This window comes from Myxine glutinosa, chromosome 6, assembly GCF_964187855.1.
Source record: "Myxine glutinosa chromosome 6, kmMyxGlut1.1, whole genome shotgun sequence".
Lineage (NCBI taxonomy): Eukaryota > Metazoa > Chordata > Myxini > Myxiniformes > Myxinidae > Myxine > Myxine glutinosa.
The window spans coordinates 79,013,819-79,040,690 of NC_136266.1; the positions used below are offsets into that span (position 1 = coordinate 79,013,819).

General features: G+C 49.7%; 1 protein-coding gene across 1 annotated transcript in view; it reads right to left on the minus strand.

The window, feature by feature from the left end:
• Positions 1-4,533: 4,533 nt before the first annotated feature.
• The window catches only part of LOC144892623 (scavenger receptor cysteine-rich domain-containing protein DMBT1-like), a 206,979-nt gene continuing 184,640 nt past the window's right edge, over positions 4,534-26,872 (minus strand). The window contains 6 exon segments of the mRNA XM_078780036.1: positions 4,534-4,985; positions 16,877-17,058; positions 17,329-17,513; positions 20,086-20,310; positions 20,313-20,402; positions 20,851-20,889. Coding sequence (XP_078636162.1) covers positions 16,882-17,058; positions 17,329-17,513; positions 20,086-20,310; positions 20,313-20,402; positions 20,851-20,889 — 716 coding nt within the window. The 3' untranslated portion in view covers positions 4,534-4,985; positions 16,877-16,881.

Here is a 26,872-nt window from a genome sequence, read left to right on the forward strand (position 1 = left end):
CTCCGGCCACCGGGTGGTGCGGTGTACCATGGTGAGGACATGGGTGAAACCCCGCGAGGGGGGCAGAGGTTCCACCAGGTCCACGTGAACGTGGTCGAACCTACGTTCCGGCACCGTAAACGGGGCCAATGGGGCCTGGGTGTGTCGGTGCACCTTCACGCGCTGGCACGCGAGGCACGTCCTGGTCCAGCCGCGGACGGCCTTCCGGAGGCCATGCCAGACAAACTTGTCGGCGACCAACGTCTGGGAGGCCTTCGTGCCCGGGTGGGACAGGCCGTGGATGGCGTCAAAATCTGGCGCTGCCAGCCCGCCGGCACGATGGGGTGAGGCCGCCCGAGGGAGATGTCGCACAAGAGGGCCGTGCCCGCGCCGTCGAACGGCACCTCCGTGCCCGCGCCGTCGAACGGCACCTCCGTGACGCAGAGGCCCGTGACGGCGGTCCACAAGGCCTGGACACCGGGGTCGGCGGCCTGGTCCGCCGCCATCCGGGCATAGTTGATGCCAAGGTGGACTGCGTGGGCAACGGCCCGGGAAAGGCAATCCGCCACCGGGTTGTCCTTCCCCGCGACGTGCCGGATGTCCGTCGTATATTCGGACACGGCCGTGAGGTGACGCTGCTGCTGGGCCGACCACAGCTCGGCGACCTTGCCCATCGCGAAGACCAGTGGCTTGTGGTCGACGAAGGCCATGAACGCACGGCCCTCGAGCAGATGGCGGAAGTGCCTGACTGCCAGGTGAAGCCCGAGCAACTCATGGTTGAAAGTACTATAACGGCGTTCGGGCAGGCGAATCTGCCGGCTGAAGAACGCCAGCGGTTGCCAAGCACCACGCACCCATTGCTCGTGCACCGCGCCCACCGCGTAGTCCGAGGCGTCGGTGGTGAGGGCGATCGGTGCATCGGGCGTCGGGTGCGCGAGCATGGTGGCGTTAGCCAAGGCGAGCTTCGCGCCCGCGAATGCCGCGTCCATCTGCTCATTCCAGGTAACATCACCTTTGCCCGGCTTCCCTCGGAGGGCCTCGTGCAAGGGGTGCAGGAGCTGGGCGATGCAGGGCAGGAACCGATGGTAAAAGTTTACCATGCCCAGGAACTCCTGGAGCCCCTTGATCGTGCGGGGGTGCGGAAACCCCTTCACCGCCTCCACCTTGGCCGGTAGGGGGACGGCCCCGTGCCTGGTGACGCGATGCCCCAAAAGGTCGATGTCGGCGACGCCGAACCGGCACTTGGTGGGGTTCACGATGAGGCCATGCTGGCCCAAGCGTTCGAAAAGCGTGCAGAGATGGTGGAGGTGCTCTTCGCGGGACGCGCTGGCGACGAGGATGTCGTTCAGGTAGACGTACAGAAAATCCAAGTTGCGCAAGGCGCTGTCCATTAGTCGCTGGAACGCCTGAGCCGCATTCTTAAAACCAAAGGGCATCCGAAGAAATTCGAAAAGTCCGAATGGCATGATGACCGCCGTCTTCGGGATGTCCTCTGGCCTGACGGGGACCTGATGGTAGCCGCGTATGAGGTCCACCTTTGAAAAGAAGGACATGCCCGCCAACCGGGCGGAGAAGTCCTGAATGTGGGGGACAGGGTAGCGGTCGGGGGTGGTGGCGTCGTTGAGGCGCCGGTAGTCCCCGCACGGTGACCACCCCCCGCCGGGCTTTGGCACGATGTGGAGCGACGACGCCCAAGCACAAATGGAGCGCCGCACGATGCCGAGCCGCTCCAGCGTATCGAACTCTGCTTTAGCTACCGTGAGCTTCGTCGGCTCGAGGCAGCGTGCTCGGGCGTAGACCAGTGGCCCGGGGGTGGGGATGTGGTGTTCCACCCCGTGCTTGACAGCCCCCGCCGATAAGGTGGGCCGCGTGAGGGCCAGGAAGCCGGCGAGGAGGCGGGTGAATTCGTCCGCTGCTGGAAGCATACAGATCAACCTGGCCGGAACCGAACCGCTCAGCAAGGCGCTCGATGAGCCGCTCTGGGAGCTGCTCAACAAGGCGGGCAGAGCGCAAGCGAGCGAGCTGAAAGTCTCGGCCTGGACAAGCCTTCTGTGCTTTACGTCCACCAACAGGACATTGGCACAGAGGAAGTCCGCGCCAAGCAGTGCCATAGGCACGTCGGCAGTGACGAACGACCACCGGAAAACTTGCCCTCCGAACCACAGAGAAAGGCACCGTTTTCCGTATGTGCGAATGGACGTACCGTTGGCAGCAAGCAGCGCGGGGCCCCTGCCCGCGGTCTGCTTGTCGGACGTACCGGCGGGAATGACACTCACCTGCGCTCCCGTGTCGCACAGGTAATGGCACCCGGATAAGGTGTCCGTGACGAACAGTAGGCTGCTTGAACGGCCGGCGCTCAGTGCCACTACCGAGGGCCGGCCCGGGCGTTTCCCGACCTGCCGAATGAGCATGGCGGGTGACATTGCCGAGCCTCGTGGCTGAACTGGGTGTGGAAAAAACACCAGGTTGGCGGCGGAGGCCGCGGTTTTCTCCGCGGCGGCGGTGGTGGGCAGGGCGTGGCGACGGCTGCGAGGTGTGCATCAGCATCAGCCACGAGGTGTGCATCAGCCTCGGGATGCGCGATGGCCACGCCAAAACTCGCCTGCCTGTCCAAAGCCGTGAAGAACTTGTCGGCCTCGGCAGCGAGAGCTCGGGGTTCCGTCATCGCAGAACCGGCCAACGCGAGGCGTACTCGTGCCGGCAGCTGGCGTCGAAATAACACCCGGAATAGAGCGTTCGGGGTTTCGTCGCCCATCAGCGACAGCATATGGTCCATGCGGACCGACGGTCGCATGTCACCGAGCTCGGGGAGGTCCAGGAGGCGGTCGGCCCCTGCGTCCACCGTGAGGCCGAACGTGGCGAGGAGGAGACGCTTGATCCCCTCGTACCTGCCGTCGGCCGGTGGGTTCCTCAGGACCGACACGACGCGGGCAGCCGTGCCGGGCCCGAGGGAGGCAACCACGTGGCAGTACATGGTCTCGTCCACCGTGATGCCTCGAAGTCGGAACTGGGCTTCTGCCTGCAGGAACCAAACTTCAGCTTGAGCCTCCCAGAACTCGGGGAGTTTGATTGTGACGCGTTGGTTGCCATTGCTGTGGTGGGTTCGGGTGGTCAGCGACGGCTGACCAGAACGTCGGAGGGTCACCAATGAAGCGCGGTGCTACGCGTGCTACTTGTTAGCAAGGAGGAAGCGGACAACGCGGTAAGTTGAAAGAGTCTTTATTACAAGAGCTCCACTGTAGCACTCTAGCGCTCCGGGCTGCGCGCCCGGTGTATATCCCGAGGCCACGTCTACCCCTCGGGCGTTGCCGCCGCCCACTTGGTGCACGGAATGATGCCATCACGCCAGTGAACTTTCGTGTCCACCACAACACTATCTATTTAAGTGTGTCGCAGTGATTCATCAAGGGCGATCAGTTCGGAGGGAGAGGGGAGCTGCTATACAAACATGCTTACTTTTCACTCTCTTACTGGTGAAAAGTTCTGCTCTTCTGAGCCTGCCTCTCTCAGTTCGCAACATTGTCCAATCTGGTACAGCCACTCACACAAACTCCAAATCTGATATACCCTCACCCCACCCTCCCCCCCACCCCCCCTCTCAATCACTGTCATCATTACCCTGGGGTTCTACACCCGGTGTCATTTTTTTCTCACTTACCTGGTTTGCATCTAATGACTGTTGTATTTGTGGGTTCCTTGCCGAGGGTTTAATTCCTTGTGGAATAAGTATCTATTGTTTTGAGTATCAAAGGGAGGTGCAAAGCATCCTTCCCTTTATATAAAGGATCGTTTCTCTGTATGCAGCTTTTACAGAGGGACTGAAAATGCAGAGCGACATATGAACAGAGTAACATATGAACTTTTTACAGAGGGACATATGAACTTTTCTAGAGCATTACTTGGTTCCACCTCAGAACAAAAGGGGACTCCAGAATGCACACGAGCTTTCTTGAAAGCCCCCTATTTTGTAGTGTTTGGGATTTTCGACAAGCAATGGAATGTCCCTTCTTTTCTATACTTTGCCACATGGCACATAACCTTATATAAAGGGGCCTTTTCTATGCCCATGACATTTTACCCAAGAATTGCATTTACTGGGTATTTTTGTGTCCGGGATTTCGGTCCTCATCCTCATGCCTGTAATAAAGTATTTCTTTCTGAAAAGTGACGTGATGTTCCTTGTCGTCATGCCTTTTTGCCACGCCAATGGTTTCGGTTTGATTGACATTCTTGGAGGATTAAAGTATTGATAGTGCTGAGTTTGGAACCCACATGCTATAATACTCACCGACTATGACCGATGTCCGCCACTAGGGCGTCGATTCACACAACCTGCAGATTGATGGGTTAATCTGTGGCGTGATAGCTCAAGCTCGGTCAGTACCTGCCCAGATAGTGAAAGCGCACTTTTCAGTGGGAGCTGTTCACGTGACAATGCGCTTCCACGCACACATATGCATGCACACACGCATGCACAAGTACACAAGCACACGCTATTTTAAATCATACAGTGTTCAGATTACCCTATAATTCAATGACAATGAAAGAGGACTTCATGTTTATTTATTTATTTTTAAATATTTTTCACAACAGAGCAAGTCAAAGACCATTTGAGAAAATATTTCATGAATAAAAGACATCACTCAAACCCATATATTTTATCTGTTGATTAAATCACATTCTTGGTGGATTATTGACAATATCCAATTATACAGTACAAAGGAATTGTAGAATTTCATATTTTTAGTCATAACCAATGGAAGCAAATTGTACCAATAGAAGCAAATTGTACCAATGGAAGCAAATTGTACCAATGGAAGCAAATTGTACCAATGGAAGCAAATTGTACGAACAGAAGCAAATTGTACCAATGGAAGCAAATTGTACCAATGGAAGCATTATTTTGCACAAATTAAGCAAAAACATCATTTCATTAAAGTGATGAAAACACCAAAATTGTTTATTCCCAGAATTCTTGATAAAGCTTCCACGGTTTTCCTTATCACCTGTAAAATAAATATAAATGGGATAATATATGTTGTTATTATGAAACCAGATGTGATCATGTATTTTGTTACTTTTGTAAAGGTCAGTATATATCGGGACATGGGAGTTCATTTTTTTTTTTTTTTTTTTGTATACTGAATCGAGGCTCGTGAAAGAGCTGACATTTACTTCACAAACAAATCAACCAGACAAACAAAATATATAAAAAGATGGAGCGGAAGACAAGAGAAGGGGAAGCACACAAACACTTGAGAGCACACAACATTTAAGAGCAGGGCAATGTGTGGGAGGGAGAGGGCTTGGGGGCAAGCGGCGTGGGAAGGGGGGGGGGGGGGTGGGAGAAGTATAAAACACAAGGACACCAAGGACTTCCAGGACAGAAGTTGGTATTTCAAAAAAGTGGAATTGGGGTGAAATTAGCGGGGGTAGAAAAGATCAAGGTTTTGGATGGGGGAAGATAAGAGATGGTGGTGAACAGCTGTTTTAAAGACCTGGAGGGTGGACTGGGATTGAAGAGAGTGAGGGAGTTTGTTCCAGAGGCGGGAGAAAAGAGGAATGAAGGAGTGAAGGTGAGCAGAGAGTCTTGATTTTGGCAGTTTAACCATAAGAGGGTTGCAGGCAGATCTTGTGCGACCTGTAGGAATATTTGCGGGACAGAGCCCAGAGAGAGCTGGGGGGGCAAGGCCAGAGAGGAGTCGGTCGAAGACGGAAAGACCACCAACCTGCCTGCGGTGAGTGAGTGAGAGGCCCTTGGAGTGCGAAGTCCCGACACAAATCCCCCGACACAAATCCCCCGACACAAATCCCCCGACACAAATCCCCCGACACAAATCCCCCCACACAAATCCCCCGAAACAAATCCCCCCACACAAATCCCCCCCCACACAAATCCCCCCACACAAATCCCCCCAGACAAATCCCCCCACACAAATCCCCCCACACAAATCCCCCCACACAAATCCCCCCCACACACCCCCCCACAAAATCCCCCCACACAAATCCCCCCACACAAGATTTCCAAGCAGATGACCTTGAGCAAAAGAGAGGGTGAAGAGAACAGAGAGAGGGAGTGAAACAGCGGAAGAACAGGATTTTAGGACCCGTGGGCTGATGCCGTCAGGTCGACAGAAACTTTTCCACCTTGTCAGGAGGAAAGGACACAGAGTCCAGGAGCAGCTGGGTACGACTGGGTACTGTGGGTACAGAGAGGGATGGGTTTGGGACACAAGATTTAGAGACAAACACAGAGTTGAGGCATTCAGCTTTTTCACGTGCGGAGTCAACCGTGTGGCCGTTTGAGGTGAGGGAGGGGATGGAGGGGGAACAAACACCAGAAACAGATTTGATCAGACGCCACCAGGATTTGGAACAGGGAGACAGATAAGAGAGTTCTGTCCTGAGAACGGAGAGATATTGTTTCCTGGCTCTCCTGAGGGTGGACACACACTTGTTGCGGGCTTTGTGAAAGGAAATGAGATTTCCTTCCATTGGATTTGCTTTCCAGGAGACGAAAGCAAGTTGTTTCTGGGCAATAGCCTCACCACAAGATTCCATGTACCATGGACGGGAGGAAGGGTGTGACAACTGAAGACGAGATGGGATAAATCTGTGCATGAGAGAGAGCAATTTACTTTGGAAGAATTCCCAGGATGAGTTGATGTCAGAGGCGGTAGAGATGGGAGACCAGTCCAGATGATTGATGGCTGCATGAAGACCGTGCCAGTTGGCCTGAGTGAAATGCCAGACTCGTCGACGCTGAGGAGGCTCTCTGAGAATGGTCAGAGAGATGTCCACTTTAACAAGCACATGATCAGATGAGCCAATTGGAGCAGAAGGGCAGCAGACATTTTCAGGGAAGTTAGTCATAACCAAGTCCAGAAGAGAAGATTGACTGAGACTCCGTTGACTGAGATCCGGGTCGGGAAATTGACAGATTGTGTCAGTCCCAGTGAGTCACAGAAGTCCTTTGCTGAAGAGCCATGGCTGGTGAGAGCGGTACCCACACCCAGCCAACTGGCATGGTGACAATTGAAATCACCACATATGAGGAAGAGAGAGTTGGGATGGGTAGATAGAAGTTGGTCCATATTATCAGACAGCGAGATGTAGATGGAGTCATCACTGTTTGGTGGACGGTACAACACACATATGAACAAAAGGTGGGAGCGAAGGGGAAGCCGTAGCCAAAGGTATTCCTGGGGGTGAAGTGGAGAGAGGGCAGTGCAGGGCGAGTGAGGAAGAGAGTTTTTTATAAAGATAGCAACCCCCCCCCTTCCCCCCCCCCTCCAGGGCGAGGCTCAGGTCTATCATACCGGAGGAGGGAGTAACCTGGGAGAGATACCAAGGAATCAGAGGCATCATGAAGGAGGAAAGTTTCTGTTAAGCAGATCACGTCTGGTTTGTCAGAAGCAACCTGTATGGAGAGATAAGTCAAGTTTGAGCGAAGGCCCCGGATGTTTGAGGTCCATACTGTTAAAGAAGAGGAAGGGGGAGCATCGGATACAGAACAGGGGGGGGGGGCGGTAGGGTAAGTTGTGGAAGAGGAGGAAGAGGTAGGGAGAGCTGTTGAAGGTGTGTCAGAGATTTCAGAATAGCTTGGAGAAAGGGAAGAATGGGGCGGACAAAAGGTTTGATGGTGATTGGGTGAGGCGCAGTGAGGTGTTATTTGAGGAGGGGGAAGAGTGAGGCAGAAGGTTGAGGGAGATGAAGGTGAAAGTTGGAAGGGGGAAGAAGTGGGGAGGACGCTTTGAGGAGGAGGGGTGAGAGTGGAGTCTAGGAGGGGAGGAGTGAGGGAGAGTCTCGGAGGGGAGGGGCGTGGGGGGAGTTTAGGAGGGAAGGTGCATGGGGGGAGATCTGAAAGGGATGGGTGATGGGGAAGATTTGGAGAGGAGGGGCAAGGGGGAAGATTTGAAAGAGATGGGTGATGGGGATGATTTAGAGGGGAGGGGCAAGGGGGTAAATTTAGAGGGGAGAGGTGATGGGGAAGTTTTGGAGGGGAGGGGTGATGGGGAAGTTTTGGAGGGAAGGGGTGATGGGGAAGATTTGGAGGGGAGGGGCAAGGGGGAAGATTTGAAAGGGATGGGTGATGGGGAAGATTTGGAGGGGAGGGGCAAGGGGGAATATTTGAAAGAGATGAGTGATGGGGAATATTTGGAGGGGAAGGGCAATGGGGTGGATTTGGAGGGGAGGGGTGATGGGCAAGTTTTGAAGGGGAGGGGTGATGGGGAAGTTTTTGAGGGAAGGGGTGATGGGGAAGTTTTGGAGGGAAGGGGTGATGGGGAAGATTTGGAGGGGAGGGGTGAGATTGGATTTTGAAAAATGTACGATTAATGGGAAACTAACATTTATTGCAAAATGAGTTTCTTGAGACCTTCGAGTCAAAAATACGTTTGAGGTCGCTGAAGGATGGGTAGAGTTCTGGAGAGTTTAGGGAATGTATGAAAGAGGCACTGTAACTGTAAGAGATATAATTTTTTTTTGGAATGAATAGATTTAGTGAGCAAGTCGAAAGCATCCTTTTATAGAAGAAGAAGAAAAAGGTGTTATAGTATATGACAGAATACAGTTCTTCAGGGGACAGTTGAAACATTTTTTAACGACGTGAACACATGATCACGAACAACGTGGTCGAAGAACGAACGAACAAATAAGAACGAACAACGGATAAGAACAGAGAAGGGAATATCTTTTTTAATTTTTTTTTATTTTTTTTGAGTTGAGATGAAAATAGAGACAGAGACCGAACGTGAAACGTGAAAAATAGACCGAAAGTAATTGCGAGCGCAATCGAAGAACCGCTGAGACAGGAACAAAGCCTCAAGCCAAGGTCAGACATGGTAGCCTACTAGTACTACACTAGGCCTCAGAATACGCGACACGAACTAACCGACGATTCTGTACACAGGTATGAAAAACCAACACCAAGAATACTATTAAAGACACACCAATAGTTACACACACCGAAAGAAAGATACAGTTTCGACAAAAACACAATTGTGAAAAGTTACTTAACTTAACAGTTCAATCCAAAGTGCCTTTCCCTCCGAAGTCCTCTCCAATGCGCCACTGATGCGAGTCCTTAATGCGCTTTCCCAGCAAGTCCTTGCTTATAACTCTTAACGCCAGCCAGTCCTTCATGCAAGTCCTTCCAACAAAGCACCTCTCCCAATAGTCCTTGCGAAGGCTTTGTGCGCCCGTTTTTATAGCGCTGCCCAGTGAACCCTCTGGAATTTGCCAGCCGCCGCTCTACCACACCCCTCACGTCATTCCACCCGAGCCCTGGTTGGTTGTTGGCTCTCACCGGCTCCGCCCTTGACGTGCTGCTTGACGTGGCCACACCCCGACCTCGCGCTCCGCCCCTTTTCCAGGCCTACCTCGTGGCCACCCGACTAGGTGGAGCGAGCAACTGGCAGCTAACGCTGCCGGCAAAGGAGGTGGATTAGCCGAATCAGGGCGCGGGATCGAGTTTGCCCATATATAGCATTGGTGGAATTGAAGGGCAGCTGCAAAATGAAAGGGACCCTAAGCTTATTTATTTCTTACACAACGCAGGTATCACTATTGGAAATGGCCTTATTCTCACATATACTATGACATAACTAATGTTTAAAGGTGGCCTACGTGTTGCATGTGAACTAACTATGGGGGCAAACGTTTAACCTTTATTGATCATATTGTAGCGGTTACCGGAAGCATTACACAATCCCCTAGCACCGGCCGATGACGTAACCGGCGGGCAGTCACTTGCCCGGGCTCGTCCGGACTTGCCCGGACTTGCCTTGCCCGGGCGGACACTTGGTTTGCATACCACGCCCCGTTGAGAGGCGTTGCTTACCGATTTGCATACCATGCCCCACATGAGAGGCGTGGCTTTTGTGTGGTGAACTTTGGTTATAAATTGCCGCCCGTTCTATCGGGCTTTTCAGTTCTTTTGAGTTGAGCTAGAAATAAATAGCTCAGTGAAACTTCGTCCCTGGTGTCGTCCATTTTGTCCGGCTTTATCGTGAGAGCATAGCTCCACAATTGGTGACCCCTTTTCAGGAACACGGCGATGGAGTCATCTGTAGCTTTGAAACTCCCTGGCTTTTGGGAATCACACGCAGCCGTCTGGTTCGCCCAAGCGGATTCTCAATTCGCCCTGCGGAACATTACGGAGGACACGACGCGCTACCACCATGTGGTCTCCACGCTCAACGTCTCCACTGCCGCCCGGGTCCTGAGCTTCCTACAGAAACCGCCGAACGCCGACAAATACGGTGCGCTCAAAGGCCTACTCCTCGGTGCGTTTGGACTCACGGAGACCGAACGTGCGCGACAACTGCTCGACCTCCCGGAGCTGGGTGAGGCCCGTCCATCCGAACGCATGGACCACATGCTTTCTCTACTCGGCGACCACAGCCCAGATTTCCTCTTCCGCGAGCTGTTCCTCCGGCAGCTACCCGGGCAGGTACGATTAGCTTTGGCTAATTCGCCCATCACGGACCCTCGCGCCCTGGCCAAGGAGGCCGATAATTTTTTCTCGGCCAGGCGACATGTTGGAGCGGCCGCCTGGAACCATGGGCCGACCGAGGCAACGCCCGCGCCATGACCGGCGCCACCACCGGCCGAGTTAGCGCCACTGGTGGCAGCAGCCGCCGCGACGCCCCGTCGACCGAACCCGACGCGACCGCCGGAGCCTCCACCAGAGCGGACCATGTGCTACAACCACGCCAGGTTCAGGCAGAAGGCCAGAACGTGCCGCCCACCGTGCACTCTCGGGAGGTCGGGAAATGACAAGGCCAGCGCTCGCTGCCTGCCACGAGCGTCGGCCATTCAGGCAGCCTTCTGTTTATTACGGACACAGCGTCCGGGCGGCGTTTTTTGTGCGACACCGGCGCTCAGCTGAGCTTGATATCCGCCTCGGTGCAGGACAAACAGGCCGCGCTTTGCGGCCCCGCCTTGGTCGCCGCAAACGGCTCCTCCATCCGCACCTTCGGTTCGCGCAGCATCGCATTCTGCTTCGGGAGCCAGCGCTTCAGGTGGGACTTCATCACAGCGAACGTACCCATGGCCTTGCTGGGTGCAGATTTTCTTTGTGTGCATGGGCTTTTGGTTGACGTCACATGGCATCGGCTCATCAATGCGGAGACCTTCAGCTCGCTCGCTTGCTCATTGAGCGGCTCCGCACCAACCAAGCTAGCCTGCGCTCTCCCGGCCGCGGACGATTTCACCCGCCTACTCGCCGAGTTTCCCTCCCTCACGCAGCCAACGTTTTTGGCCGTCGCCGTCAAACACGGCGTCGAACACCACATCCCGACCACAGGTCCACCGGTCTATGCCAGGGCTCGTCACCTCGACCCGACCAAACTCGCCGTGGCGAAGGCGGATTTCGACGTGCTGGAGCGATTGGGCATTGTGCGGCCCTCGAATAGCGCGTGGGCCTCGCCCCTGCACATCGTGCCCAAACCGGGTGGCGGATGGCGACCATGCGGCGATTACCGCCATCTCAATGACGCCACCACCCCCGACCGGTACCCGATACCACATATACAGGACTTTTCCGCCCGTTTGGCGGGGTGGGTGATCTTTTCCAAGGTCGACCTCATTCGGGGCTACCACCAGATATCCGTCTGGCCGGCCGACGTGCCGAAGACGGCGGTAATTACACCTTTTGGCCTCTTCGAGTTCCTTCGCATGCCGTTCGGCCTTAAGAACGTGGCCCAGGCCTTCCAACGGCTGATGCACAGCGTGCTGCGCGACCTCACCTTCCTTTTCATCTTCTTGGACGACATTCTCGTCGCCAGCACTTCCCGGGCGGAGCACCTCATCCACCTGCGCACGCTTTTTGAGCACCTCGGCCAGCATGGCCTCATCATCAACCCGGCAAAATGCCAGTTTGGCATAACGGCCGTCGACCTCTTGGGGCACCGCATCACGAAGCGCGGGGCAGTTCGGCTGCCGACCAAGGTGGAGGCAGTCACAAGTTTTCCATGCCCCCGCTCCATCAAGGCCCTACAGGAATTTTTGGGAATGGTAAATTTCTACCACCGGTTCGTGCCTCGCGCCGCCCAACTCATGCACCCCCTGTACGAAGCCCTCCGGGGCAAGCCGGCCAAGCATGACGTCGCCTGGACCAAAGAGATGGACGAGGCATTCACGGGCGCTAAGCTGGCCCTCGCCAATGCGACCATGCTGGCGCACCCGGCGCTCGACGCACCCATCGCCCTCACCACGGACGCTTCCGACTATGCGGTGGGTGCCGTGCATGAACAGTGGGTGAACGGGGCTTGGCAACCGCTGGCCTTCTTCAGCCGACAGCTTCGCCCTAATGAGCGCAAGTATAGCGCTTTCGACCACGAGTTCCTCGGCATTTACCTGGCCGTTCGCCACTTCCGCCATCTTTTAGAGGGCCGCCCATTCACGGCGTTTGTGGACCACAAAGCCCTGGTCTTCGCCATGGCCAAGGTTGCAGAGCTGTGGTCGGCCCGCCAGCAGCACCACATCTCCACCGTGTCCGAATTTACGACGGACATCCGGCACGCCGCGGGCAAGGACAACGCTGTGGCCGATTGCCTCTCCCGGTCCGGCGCAAACGCCGTCCACCTCGGTGTGGACTTCGCCCGCATGGCGGCCAACCAGACCGCTGACCCCACGGTGCAAGCCCTCCGGACAGCGGACACAGGCCTGTGGTTGGCCGACGTCCCCTTCGAGGACACAGGCACTGTTCTCCTGTGCGATGTTTCCCTGGGCCAACCTCGCCCCATCGTGCCCACCGGATGGCAGCGGCACATTTTTGACGCCCGCACGGCCTTTCCCACCCAGGCCGGAAAGCGTCGCAGAAGCTCGTGGCAGCAAAATTCGTCTGGCACGGGCTCCGTAAGGAGGTCCGCAACTGGGCCAATGCCTGTGTCGTTTGCCAGTGCGCGAAGGTCCACCGGCACACCCATGCCCCGTTGGCACCATTCGACGTGCCCGCGTGGCGCTTTGACCACGTCAATGTGGACCTGGTGGGACCCCTTCCCTCCTCGCGGGGCTTCACCCACCTCCTCACAATGGTGGACAGGACCACCAGGTGGCCGGAGGCAATCCCGCTGGCATCAACAACATCCGCCGATGTGGCGCAGGCCTTCATTGGCACCTGGATTGCCCGTTTCGGTGCCCCCTCGGACATCTCCTTCGACAGAGGCCCGCAATTCACCTCTGAGCTCTGGGGCGCGGTTGCCCAGGCCTTGGGGTTCAAGCTACACCACACCATGGCCTACCACCCCCAAGCCAATGGCTTGTGCGAGCGGTTCCACCGCTCGATGAAGACCGCTCTCAGGGCCAGCCTCCAGGACGACAGTTGGGCTGACAGGCTCCCGTGGGTCCTATTGGGCCTCCGAACGGCCCCTAAAGAGGACCTCCAGGCTTCCACCGCCGAGCTGGTCTACGGCCAGCCACTGCGTGTGCCGGGCGAGTTCATCACCGACGCCACCGGCCCCTGGTCCGCGGCTCGCCAACGCTCGGTCCTCCAGGAGGCCGCCAGGAGGTTTGCCCCCGTGCCCACGTCCCATCACGGCTGCCCCCAACCCCACGTCCCCCCAGCACTTCGCACTGCGGAGAACGTTTTCATCCGGAACGACGCACACTGGTGACCGCTCCGGCCACCGTACGATGGACCTTTCCGGGTCCTGAAGAGGGACGACAAGTCGTTCATTGTGGACATCGGCGGCAAACCGGACCACATCTCTGTGGACCACCTCAAGCTGGCCCACTTGGACCTCGACCAACCTCCACGGTTGGCCCTTCCTCCACGGTGGGGCCGTCCCCCGTCAACCAAGCCCCCCACCCGAACATCCACCGCCACGCCACCTACCACCCCCACACGAATCGCCAGGGGTCGTTTCGGCCGGGTCATCAAGACCCCCATCAAACTGACTCTCCCGGTGTAAGTTAATTCTGGGGAGGTGCATATAGCGGTTACCAGAAGCATTACACAATCCCCTTGCACCGGCCGATGACGTAACCGGCGGGCGGTCACTTGCCCGTGCTCGTCCGGACTTGCCTTGCCCGGGCGGACACTTGATTTGCATTCCACGCCCCGTTGAGAGGCATGGCTTACCGATTTGCATACCACGCCACGCCTGAGAGGCGTGGCTTTTGTGTGGTGAACTTTGGTTATAAATTGCCGCCCGTTCTATCGGGCTTTTCATTTCAGTGCTTTTGAGTTGAGGTAGAAATAAATAGCTCAGTGAAACTTCGTTCCTGGTGTCGTCCATTTTGTCCGGCTTTATCGTGAGAGCATCGCTCCACAATATATGTACATTCTCAGAACCGCAACAATATCTATCTATAATTCCAGTAATCTCTGTGTGTTTGTTTGTTTGTCTGTGACCGCTGTTTCTCGACAACCACGGGTCCGATATACTTGAAACTTGCCAGGTATATTGCTGGGGACCCGAGGATGTGCCTTTTCAAGGTTTCATATTAATCGGACAATTACTTACCGAGCTATGTCCAAAAAACGATTCAACCAATCAGAGAGCAGCGAGCTATCGCGTGTGCCGAACGTGGCGAACACACTCTGCCTTGGATGGCACATTTGAGAGCGTATTCATTTATTTCACGTTTGCAAACTATGTTGGCGCTATGTTGGCGTTAAACTATGTTTTAAAACTAATATAAAACTAATAAAAACTAATTTGCGATTCACCGTAACTGCGATATACGACCTTCCGGAGCTCCAGTGAGAGCGTGCGCCATTACGGATAGTAATTCAATTAAAAACATAAAAACATTGTCCCAATTCAGTCAGAGCGAAGGGCGTTGTTTTAAGCGAAGAGCGTTTTATTTTTCCCCTTAAATTCAGTCGCCGGACGGTGAAAGCTTTTTTTTGGGGGCAGCTACTGGCAGCCACGTACGGCCAATCACAGGACACGTTGTTGTGTCGACGTGCCGTGTTGTTTTCCCTCGCGGTTTGGAATGTTTTTCCTTTTCATTTTTTTTCTCTTCCTTACGGAAGTACGGGCATTTCCTTAAATTTGCGATTCTTTCGCTTTCCTGCGCGTTTGGGCACGCTATGGCGATTTCTTTTCTTTACCAAACTCCGCAAGCCGTTCGCTTTGGACCAAACCATTTCATGTAAATAGAGGGGGGGGGATTGTCACCGTACTCGCAAGCCGTTCGCTTTGGACCAAACCATTTCATGTAAATAGAGGGGGGGGATATAATTTTAGATATAGATATAGTACGGGCATGCCCTAGTGTATTCTAAATCCAGTCCTTATTTTTAAACTGTTCAATCTGTCACCTATCCAATTTTGGCAACTAACCAGGTGTGCTTCAGGAGCGTTTTGATCCTCTATTTTTCTTAAACGTAAGATGAAAAAGTGCAGATTTCAATCGTGATCAAACTTCGTATTTTGAAATTCAAGTTTAGTTTGCATTTGTTGATTAACAAGTACAAAAAGTTTTAATTAAAACAAAAGCCGCGTCGATGTTACACAATGCCGAGATGCAGCTGTGCCTATAACGTCGATGTTATAGGCACAGGACATTCCTATTGATTCGATTACTTGATGGTATTTTTGTGCAAAGTGAAAATATATCTCGGCAATTTCCCGTGTGTGGCGACGAATTTTTAATATATCTCGGCATTTTCCCGTCTGTTATTTCAGGCGGTGTATGACTGACCATGCCGCGATTTAAAAATAATATATCTCGGCAATTTCCCATGTGTGGCGACGAATTTTTAATATATCTCGGCATTTTCCCGTCTGTTATTTCAGGCGGTGGATGATTGACCATGCCGCGATTTAAAAATATATATATATCTCGGCAATTTCCCGTGTGTGGCGACACGTGAACGAAGCTATGCTCCTCTCTCCACATTATTGTGACGACGTATAAATTAAATATTTCATCGTGACGATTGTCATCAAATGGACAAATTTTTAATATATCTCGGCATTTTCCCATCTGTTATTTCAGGCGGTGTATGACTGACCATGCCGCGATTTAAAAAAAATATATCTCGGCAATTTCCCGTGTTTGGCGACACGTGAACGAAGCTATGCTCCTCTCTCCACATTATTGTGACGACGTATAAATTAAATATTTCATCGTGATGATTGTCATCAAATGGACGAATTTTTAATATATCTCGGCATTTTCCCGTCTGTTATTTCAGGCGGTGTATGACTGACCATGCCGCGATTTAAAAAAAATATATCTCGGCAATTTCCCGTATGTGGCGACACGTGAACCAAGCTATGCTCCTCTCTCCACATTATTGTGACGACGTATAAATTAAATATTTCATCGTGACGATTGTCATCAAATGGACGAATTTTTAATATATCTCGGCATTTTCCCGTCTGTTATTTTGGGCGTTGTATGACTGACCATGCCGCGATTTAAACAAAATATATATATCTCGGCATTTTCCCGTCTGTTATTTCGGGCGGTGTATGACTGACCATGCCGCGATTTAAAAAAAAAAAATCTCAATGGACTTAAAGTAACAGGCCTTTGAGAATTCATTTCGTTCTATAAAGGGCAACTTTCATCGGATTTTCTTCCCGTTTTTTTTCAACCGAGTCTAAAACTATGTTAGCAACTGTGAAAAATGAAATGATATATCGAATTTGATTTGAAATAAAACTGTGTGAGAGAGGAAGACACCACGGGCCTACAAAACAGGCCTCAAAACTATGCGAGTTAATAAAATGGTGGATATTTGTTTATATGAAGCCTCTCCCAAGATGGGTGGAGCTTTGAGGTTTTGTCTTCTCTACAAGAACAAGAAGAAGAAGAAGAAGAACAACAACAACAACAAGAAGAACAACAACAACAGCAGAGGGCACTCTATTAGCAGCATCTGCGACACGGCTAAAAATTGTTTTTCTAACCAAAGGGAATTGATGATCATTACCATTCCTAGTTCCTTCCCAGCATGTATTCCATCATATTTGGAGATGGATACTCCGTTAATAGACCCAGCACTGCATTCATTACACCTTGTTCATCACAAACACAGTGCACAGGTAAGCGGATAATCCTGTGCTCCTTTCTGGCCCACACAATATTCTTGTGAACCACTTCATGGCCATTGTTCTGGTTGAAGAAAGGAAGAAAGAAAAAGAAATTTTTGAAAAAAAAATACCGTTTGTCAAACACAGCACACCTTTTTTTTAAAATATAGTTATGAGCTTTCATATGCTGTGGTTTTAATCGATTAAAACCTGAATTGTTTTTGTATTACCATGGACAGTATCTTTCTTACCTGATTTCAAGATTCTCTTATCAGTAGATACAGCAAGTTATATGTAAGAGATGCGATGAAAGATTAGATTCTCCTCCTGCAGCAATGACTCATGGGCTTACCTCACTGGTAGTACCACAGCTATTTAGAGGTGTTTGAAGGTGGAGATTCCGACCCAAACGCTGTCCTACACAAGACTGGTCATTCAGGTGGATGTTATATCCAGTGTAACCCAGGTGGTCGACATAAGCACCACGGATGGAGATTTCCATGTGATCTTTGTGGCAGGACAACGCAATATTCTCATCTGCATTGAGATGGGTGGAAAAAGACAAAACTTTTTCGATTCTAAAGTTCGATTTTAAAGACGATTATTAAACTACAAAAAACTCAAGCACCAGTTAGGTTGATCAAATGATTGATTCGCAGCAAAGATCTTCAGGTTTTGTTCATTCCAGGGGACGTGGCTCAGCTACTGATGCACTTCTCCCCTTCCCCCTCCCCGCCCCCCTTCCATGCCTACCCCCGGAGATTAGGACAGAGATTTAAATTTCCCCAATAAACCAGTACGCAATGGCTTTCTCTTTTCAAAAGGCACTGCAGAATATTGTTACATCAAGGAGGGTGGGGGAGGGGGGTAGCGCAATATGTAGAGCAGCTAGATCTGAATAGGTAACATGCTTCGATATGTCGCGATAGCTAGAACCCACTATGTACCTTCAAGTTAGTATGTGTAGGCGTTTGTCGGGTTAAGATGTATACTTGTGAACCTACCAGGAGGTTTGTGTTTTAAGTGAGTTAGGGATTAAAGAGTAGCGCCCCTGTGTGTCCTCACCTGGTTAGCCAAACCTTTGTCCCTTTTGGCACACATACCCTGTAGACACCATAGATAGGTCCCTAGTACAACATTAAATAATGCCCTCCCCTGACATGCTTCGAAAGGAAACCAGGCCGAGACACCGCCGATAATGGCCGCCGCCATTTGCACCTCCGACGGGCCTAACCAGATAGAGTGCCATGTGCTATGACCACACCACAGGCCTGTGATTCGGTGGAGGCCACTGTTTGGGTGGCGTGCCAAGGCTGACGTCACCGCCGTGGAGTGACATGAGGGGCGGGAGGACTTTCATGGAGTGAGGGCAGTTGCGCGGCAGTTGAGTGAGTTGGTGCGCGGCAGTTGGTTCAGGTAGTAGCACGGCAGTTGGTTCAGGGCAGTTGATTCTGGAGTGAGTCTTGAGACGCAGTGGAGTGAGTGAGTTGGCAAGCAGAGGAGTTGGCCAGCAGTGGAGTTCGGACAGGGAGAGAATTGTGAGAGTTGCTTCGTGAACTTGGCTCAAAGCGGCACTTGGCGTGCAGTGGACTCACGCTCTCTTCCCCTTTTTGCCGTTCTTAGTCATTCTGTGTTCATGCTCGAGTTGAGGGTCGACCTAGTGTGGAGCTCGCTGGCCTGTGTTGGACGCGTGGTGCTGGTGCACGGACCTCGTGAGCGGCGAGTGGATCGGAGCTTGGAGCGAGGCTTGGTGGCGGCCGAGTGGGGCCGTGTTACACGGAAGACGACCAGAGACAGATAAGACCGAGCTACGCGTTCCCCCCTTACATGATGAGACGTGTTATTTTGGTATTCTTTTCCCTAATCTGTGCGTTGAGATCTGTCGTGTGGGGACGTCCCAATTTAGACCATTATTTGATTATCGTCGCATTTTATTGTATCGGGTCTGGAATAAATCTTTATTTTTGTACATTGAATTTGGTGTCCATGTCGAGTTAATTTCGGTTGCAGGATCGAAGCTGTGCTGGCGTGCAGAAGGTAAGCGCTTCCGCCGCCTCCATTTTCCTTCTTCCTCCCGTGCGACATAAAGTACAATCCGTGTTTGGGTAGTTGCCTCTGAATAAGACCTTTTAGGCTATCCGCGACTCACATGTTAACCGGAGTTGCGCGACAATATTAAATGGAAGAGTCCATGTAGATTACAGCTCTGCCAAATGCTGTGTAGTTTTCTAAGCTATTTTCTAATGTCACAGCCAGTCTTGTTAGACACTACTGGCAATGGTTGAGTGAGTTTTGCTTGGTCTTGTCTTCACGCGTCGTGTTATGATCTGAACACGACTCTGGTGAGGCCTCAATTATTTGCTAGAATTCCTGAAGGTAGTTTCTGGACTCATCAAAAGTGAACTGCATTATGTGAAATGTGACAATATGAAATAGCTCACAAGGTCGCATAAGCTCTCAAATGCGGTTTTTATTAAAATAATTTTAAACAATCAATCCATGATAAAAATCAAAGATGTTTCGCTGGATGTGGAAAAAAAATCCTTCGAATATGGCGACAATTATTTCCTCCTCAGCTTGGTTTATTTTTTGAATTAACAGAGCCCTATCTTTTGCAATAAAAAGCTCACCATCATCATTGGTCAACATCCTCGCAGATACAAAGTACGGCAATAAATCCCCATTATTAACCCAACAATGTACTTTGGATATCATCAATGTTCTTCAAATGAAAGCTGAATGATTGAACTTTCCACTTTTCTACTGCACAAAGCAAACTGGACTTGCATATTGTGCAAATTTAATTACCTGCAGTGACATAACCTTTCCAGGTTACACATTTTTATCATACATGTATGTGTCTACTTATTCCAAAAACACCTCAGTGAACATAAATAAAAGTTTCATCCTGTATTGTTCAGATTTCAATGAGCTTCAATATTTGCATGAAAATTACAAACAAACTCGTAGCTTTGCTGTTGTACCAGTTTGAAATTTATGTCGATTTAAGAGCCTCTGATTTCAAGCATGAACATTCCCATTATCAATACCTTGAGAAATTGCCACCATTGCTATAAGACAAGAATACACAGAAAACAAGAAAACTCACCTTGTCCATCACAAAGAACTGTTGCATCTTCATCGTGAACGCAGTTGTGAGTTCCCCAACCATTGTGCCGACACTGAGACAGATGCGTCTCACTTCCATTGCAAAACACGTTGTCCATCCAGATCGATCCTCGTCCCTGTCCAAAGTCAACAGGTGATGCAGCAGTCATTGGACTCCCACAATCGAGCTGGCGACAGACAACCTGTGCATCATTATTGTCCCAAAATCGTCGCAGACGGTGCCCCAGGAGCCCCGGTAGAATACTTCTACACGGCCCTCACAGCGATCTTCTCCACCCACAAGGCGCACAGGGAGCTCTGGAAAAGGAAAATAGAAATTTGTACCAATATTGTTATCCTAAACTTGCAACTGTGCACACATCTTAAACCAAGAACTATTGATTCAATGACAAACCTAATCATTTAAATTGTTCTATTTATCCCCAACAAGTATTGTACATTGAACAAATATGCAAAGACATTGTCAACTTACAGTTTTTAAATACCATATTTTATTATCTCGAGGCTCGTGCTTCACGTGAGAAGGTGGAGGATCCCAAATACGAGGCTAAATATATTACAGAACAACCAAACAAAATGTCAGCTTTCTTTGAATTACATGTGGCAAGTTTTAAATGACGAACTTTTTCAATGAATTATAAATTACAAGTTCAGTGTTGGATACTTTGGTTTGAACCTCCCTTTAAAATGAGTGAAATGAAACATTTCCAATTCCCTTCACATCCATGCTTAACCAATCACTCACGTGAGGAACTCGGAGCAGCTGTTGTGGTCTCCAACACTCCTGCAAGACAAAAGTTTGATTCTTGTATATCAAGAGAGTTCATATCATTTTTAATGATGCAGATGTATTCGTGGTGAGAGTAGCATCCTTGCAAATGCATCTGATAATTTGCACCGATGTGGATTTGTTCTTTTTTTTCGTAACTTCGACCTGCCAATTTGCTCTGCATGAATCTTTCCAGTTCCTTCTGCTCTGTTGATATTCTAACTTTACTTCCCTCCTTCTCCATCAAAATAAGAATTCATATAAAGTTTCCCAATTTTGTGTTTGTGGCCAAACTCCACTCCTTGAATAAAATCACAATTCATCGTTTTTTGTTTGTTTTACCTTCGCCAGAGGAGAGGGTATTGCATTTGAATCCGTCTGTTTGTCTGCCTGTCTGTCTGTTTGTTTGCCCGCACAGAATAAATATGATTTTCTCTGCAACTGTTGGTCCGATTGACAGGAAATGTTCACCATAGGTGCACCTGCAGCACCTGTATAATGTTTTAATGATAATTATGACGTCATAGGTCACGTGGTACGGGCGCCATCTTGGAAAAACCAAAAAGATTGCACCTCTATATCGAAGAAATTTGCACCGAAAAAAATTGAGCTCATTGTAAAGAACTCTCCATGGGGAATAAAATATGCTAATGATGTCATAGGTGCCTCCATTATGACGTCATAATTCGACAAGTGCAAAACTTCATACGATCAAGATGAAATGTATTGAGCATCATCTGGGGATACATTGGTGGAGAAAAAAATAAATAGATGACAATCGGTCACGTGGTTCGGCCGCTATCTTGGAAAAACAGAAAAAATTTGCACCTCCATATCTCCGAAAGCACTGCATAGAAAAAAATTGAGACATGGCTCATTGTAAACAACTCTCCATGTGGAATAACATATGTTACTGATGACGTCATAGGTGCCTCTATTATGACGTCATCATTTGACAAGTGCAAAACTTCATCTGATCAAGATTAAATTTCTTGAGCATCATCTAGGGGTAAATTGGTGGAGAAAAAAAATATGATGACGCCATCGGTCACGTGGTTCGGCCGCCATATTTGTTTCAACGCCAAAGCCATGAGTTATATGTTTCAACATGGCCAACATATTTGTTTCAACACTTCGCCTCCATCGTGCGAAGTCCTTCCTTGGCACACCTGAGCTCCTCACCACATACAAGGCTTTCATCCGCCGCTCAATGGAATACTGTTCTCCCCTCCGGGCCAGTGTAGCAGGATTCTCTCACTCCCCTAAAATCTCACTCTAGAGTGTTTCTGTCCTCGGATAAAATCACTCCAGAGTGAACTAATCCAAGGACTGGCCCACTCTAGAATGTAATTATCCTTGGACAGAATCACTCCCCCTGTCAGGATCAACACACTCCCTCCAGGATCAAAGCACTCCCCTTTAGGATAAAGTCAATCCCCCAGAAAGAATGGAAAGATATATTTAGTTACTTTGGAAATATATCTCACAGGATGTTAGATATCGTTGCAATGATCAACACAGCTTTTACTATGTATTTTAGTTATTTTTTAGTTAGTTAGTTGTTACTTTATTTACTTTATTTTGTTGTACACCGCTCCTTTCCTATGCCATCTCCAGGCATTGCAAAACGTCATTGCTGGGCACCGAAGGGGGCTTGGCAGTGACGCACGCTGAAAGGGAGTACTCAGTTTTCACTCTGTTTGTTTTCTTGCTTTCTTGTTTTCTTGTTTGTTTGATTGTCCGGGCGATATCTCAGCCATCCTTTGAGCTAGGTAGCTGAAATTTCGGCACAATAGTGAGCAAGTCCTTTGTCAAAAACGCTATTTTTTGTTTTTTGATTAATCAATTAATTGAGGAGTTATTTAATTATTAGCGATTAATTAAGTACTTATTTAATTAATCAAATTTCCTTTCTCTTCTGACCATTAACTCAGGCACCTTTTGAGTTAGGAAGCTGATATTTGGACAGGCCAATGACCAGGGGATTTGGCTGCAAAGGCTGTTTTTGATTTATTAATTAATCAATTAATCAATTAATCGATTAATTATTTAATTATTCAATTAATGACTCTTTTTTTTTTTAAAGTTACAGATTCTGATGAAATGGTGGTTGTTTATGTGTTCTATGACCGAATTGATTAATAATTTAATTTTTTAATGATTATTATTTATTTATTTTCATTATTAATCATTTATTTATTTTCTTTCTCATTTGGCCAATATCTCAGGCACCTTTTGAGCTCGGAAGCTAATATTTGGACATGAGTGACCAAGTGATGTGGCTATCAAGGATATTTTTGATTTATTGATTGATCAATTAATCGATTATTTAATTATTCGATTAATTACTTTAAAAAAAAAATTCAGTTACAGATTCTGATGAAATGGTGGTGGTTTATTTTTGATTTATTGATTAATCATTAATCGATTAATTATCTATTGATTAATCGATTAATTATTTGTTGATTAATCAATTAATTATCTAATTTTTTATTAATGACTTATTTTCTAAAAGATACATCTTCGGATGAAGCACCAGTGGTTTAGTTATGCTATTAGCCAATTGATTAAGAAAATATTTTGTGATAATCTTTTGTTGATTTTAATTATACAATTAATCAATCAATTAGTATACGCCTCTCCCTCCCAATGCAGCCTCTATGAGCTGCACTGCGGTATTGGCGCCCCGGCAATGCCGCGCTGTAGGATATTTAATTAATTGGCATGGGGGCGGTGTAATTTGAATGTATATGTACTTGTTTGTTTTTATTTTTTGTTTGTTACTTTATTTTGTGAAATATGTGAATATTATTATACTATCTATATTATAATAGGCGAAGGTGATTCTGTCTGTCTGTCTGTCTGTCTGTCTGTCCGGGGGTGTGGCTTACTCCGTTTACAGAGTAGCTCCACTCATTCTTGGAGAGGCTTCATGTCAACAAATATCCACCATTTTATTGACTTGAATAGCTTTGAGGCCTATTTAGTTAGGCCCGTGCTGTCTTTCTCTCTCACACAGGTTTATTTCAACTCTAATTCTATATATCATTTCATTTTTAACAGTCGCTAACGTAGTTTTAGACTCGGTTGAAGAGAATCCCATGAAAGTTTCCATTTATAGAACGAAATGATTTCTCAAAGGCCTGTAAAATAAAGCCCATTCATTGAGTCACCCTCACAATTTTATCCTCTCCAACCCCACGCTCCTCTCCAACCCCTCGCTCCTCTCAAACCCCTCGCTCCTCTCCAACCCCTAGCACCTCTCCAAGCCCTCGCTCCTCTCCAACCCCCCACTCCTCTCCAACCCCCCGCTCCTCTCCAACCCCTCGCTCCTCTCCAACCCCTAGCTCCTCTCCAACCCCTAGCTCCTCTCCAACCCCTAGCTCCTCTCCAACCCCTGCTCCTCTCCAACCCCCGCTCCTCTCCATCCCCTCGCTCCTCTCCAACCCCTAGCTCCTCTCCAACCCCTCGCTCCTCTCCAACCCCTCGCTCCTCTCCAACCCCTCGCTCGTCTCCAACCCCTCGCTGGAATGAATGCCAGTTTAAGCAGGATTACCTTTACTTCCGTATAATAATGATGAATTAAATAATAACGAAGAAATATCTGTCGGCAATTTCCCGTCTATGGCGATACGTGAACGAAGCTGCGCCCCTCTCTCCACATTATTGTGACGACGTATAAATTAAATATTTCATCGTGACGATTGTCATCAAATGGAAAAGCCCACCACAAATTTTTAGTATAGCTCGCCATTTTCCCGTCTGTTATTTTAGGCGGTGTATGACTGACCGTGCCGTGATTTTTAATATATTGTTGCGGATATGGGATTTGGCCTCCATATCCGCTTGTAAATATTCCCCTATTTCCCCAATACTCCCCAACTATCCCCAATCCCCCATTCCCTAGTCCCATTGTCTGTAAACAACACTCTGTAGAACCGACCTTCCCCTTTTTCCCCCATTAAATGTCGTGCCCAGGTTCACCGCATCTCACGTAGACAACTATAGGACATCTTGCTAGTTATTCTTAGTCTATGTCAGTTAAGGACTCGTTTCCATTAATTCTGACTCTTCGTTGCACCAGAATGTGATTGTATGGCACCAGTAGTGAGTTTAGGACCTCCCCATACCTCCTCCCATCTTCCTCATGAAACCACCACAACAACAACAACAACAACAACTACAACAACAGCGCGCGGGGAGTGTGCATCCTCACTCCGGCTTGGTTAGCCGCCATTGCCCATGTGCTCCGGCGGGGTTACCACGAAGGGGCTGACTGTCGGCCCCTCGTCAAGGGCGGAGCCCGGTAACCCCCAGCACCCAATAAGAAGCGGCGGGCCGATTCCATCTGGGGCGGAGCTAACGAGCCGAGGGCGTGTCACTCCCCGACGGATATACGCAGCCACTTACCGGACGTGACGTGAGAGATGCGCCCCGAGCTTGAAGTGAAGAGAACCAGACACCACCTCCGAGCGCTGAGAGACCTCCCTGCATCTTTTGGGCCGCTCTATCCTGTCCCTGAGCACAAGGTGCACCTTGTGCTGTCCACCGACTACCTGCCCTTCCTTGCCATCAATCCCGGTGTGAGTCAGTCTTGTCCTGTTTATCTGTGGTCTGTCGGGGTTACTATAAGACCGTGATTAAGTGCCTACCTTCCTATGCTGTACCTCTTGTCCTTGTAATCTCAACGTTCCGAAATATTATAACCTCCTCCGGAGGTCTTGAGAACTGTACCCCTGGTGTCGTGTCATTTAACCCAGCCGTTGTGTCCTTTCCTCAATTGATTTAGCGTAGCGCGACTCGGCCAACGTTCGAGTATAATCGGGTAAACTGTGCAGACGCGGTCATACCAAACCGCTCGGTAAACCAACATCCACAACCGCGTCTGTAACATTTGGTGTCGGGAAGTGGGATTCGATACGGAGCGCGTTTCACGCGCTCGAAATTATAACAGCGAAATTTGATTGTGTTTTCAAAAAAAAAAAAAAAAAAACCCGAATTTTGAAAGTCGCGCTATGGCAGACCAAGACGGCTGGGTTCCGGTAGTAGGGAGTGAGGCAGGGTCGATCCAGGACCAAAATGAGGGACAAGAGGAGAGCGAAGCAGTGAGGGTAGCAGATTCGCAAAATAGCGTCGTCACGCACGAGGTGGCGGGCGCGCAAAATGGCGCCTCGCACATGGCCACGGCGACCGCGCCCGCAACCGTGGTAGCGCCGCCGATGGATTGGGGCCTATTTATGGAACAAATAAAGGCCTTTATGGTTAAGTCGGGTGAAGAAATGAAGGACGAGATGAGGGCTAATAGTCAGCAATTGGGAAACCAAATTGTGGGATTGAGGGCTGATAGTGAGCGATTGGAGGGCCAATTGGGGGTAATGGGAAACCAAATGGGGGTAATGAGGGACGAAGCGAGGGGTACCGGTGAGGGGTTAGACAACGGGATAAAAGAGGTGAGAAATGGGTAATGGGGGTAGAAAACAGAATGGCCGCTCAAGAGAATCAAATGGAAGGGATGCAAAAGGGGTTAGAGGGGTTAGAAAACAGGATGGAAGGCAAATTGAGGGACATGAGGACCCAAGCGGAAAGGGAAGTTAAACAAATGGGGCAGCAGATAGAGGGGGTCAGAATGGGGGTAGAGACCAAACTGGATGCTCACAGGGAGGAAATGGAGCAGATGAGGGTGGCATCTGGGCAGGAGATGCAAGTGATGGGAGAGGAGATCAGAAGAGGTGTGAGTGAGGAGGTCGGAGGAGTGCGCGAGGAGGTGAGGCACTGTAAGGAGCACATGGAGAAGGAGGTGAGAAAGGGGACTGTAAAGTTACAAGGGGGCATAGAGGACCTGACGCAGGAAGTAGAACAACTGACAGAGGGACAAAAAGAACTAACGGACCAGGTAAAGAAGAACACAGCGGTAATAGGAGGGTTAAAAGCGACACAAAATGACCTAAAAGATGACTTGGTAGCGACGAAGAGGGAATGTCAGATGGTACGTGAGGGA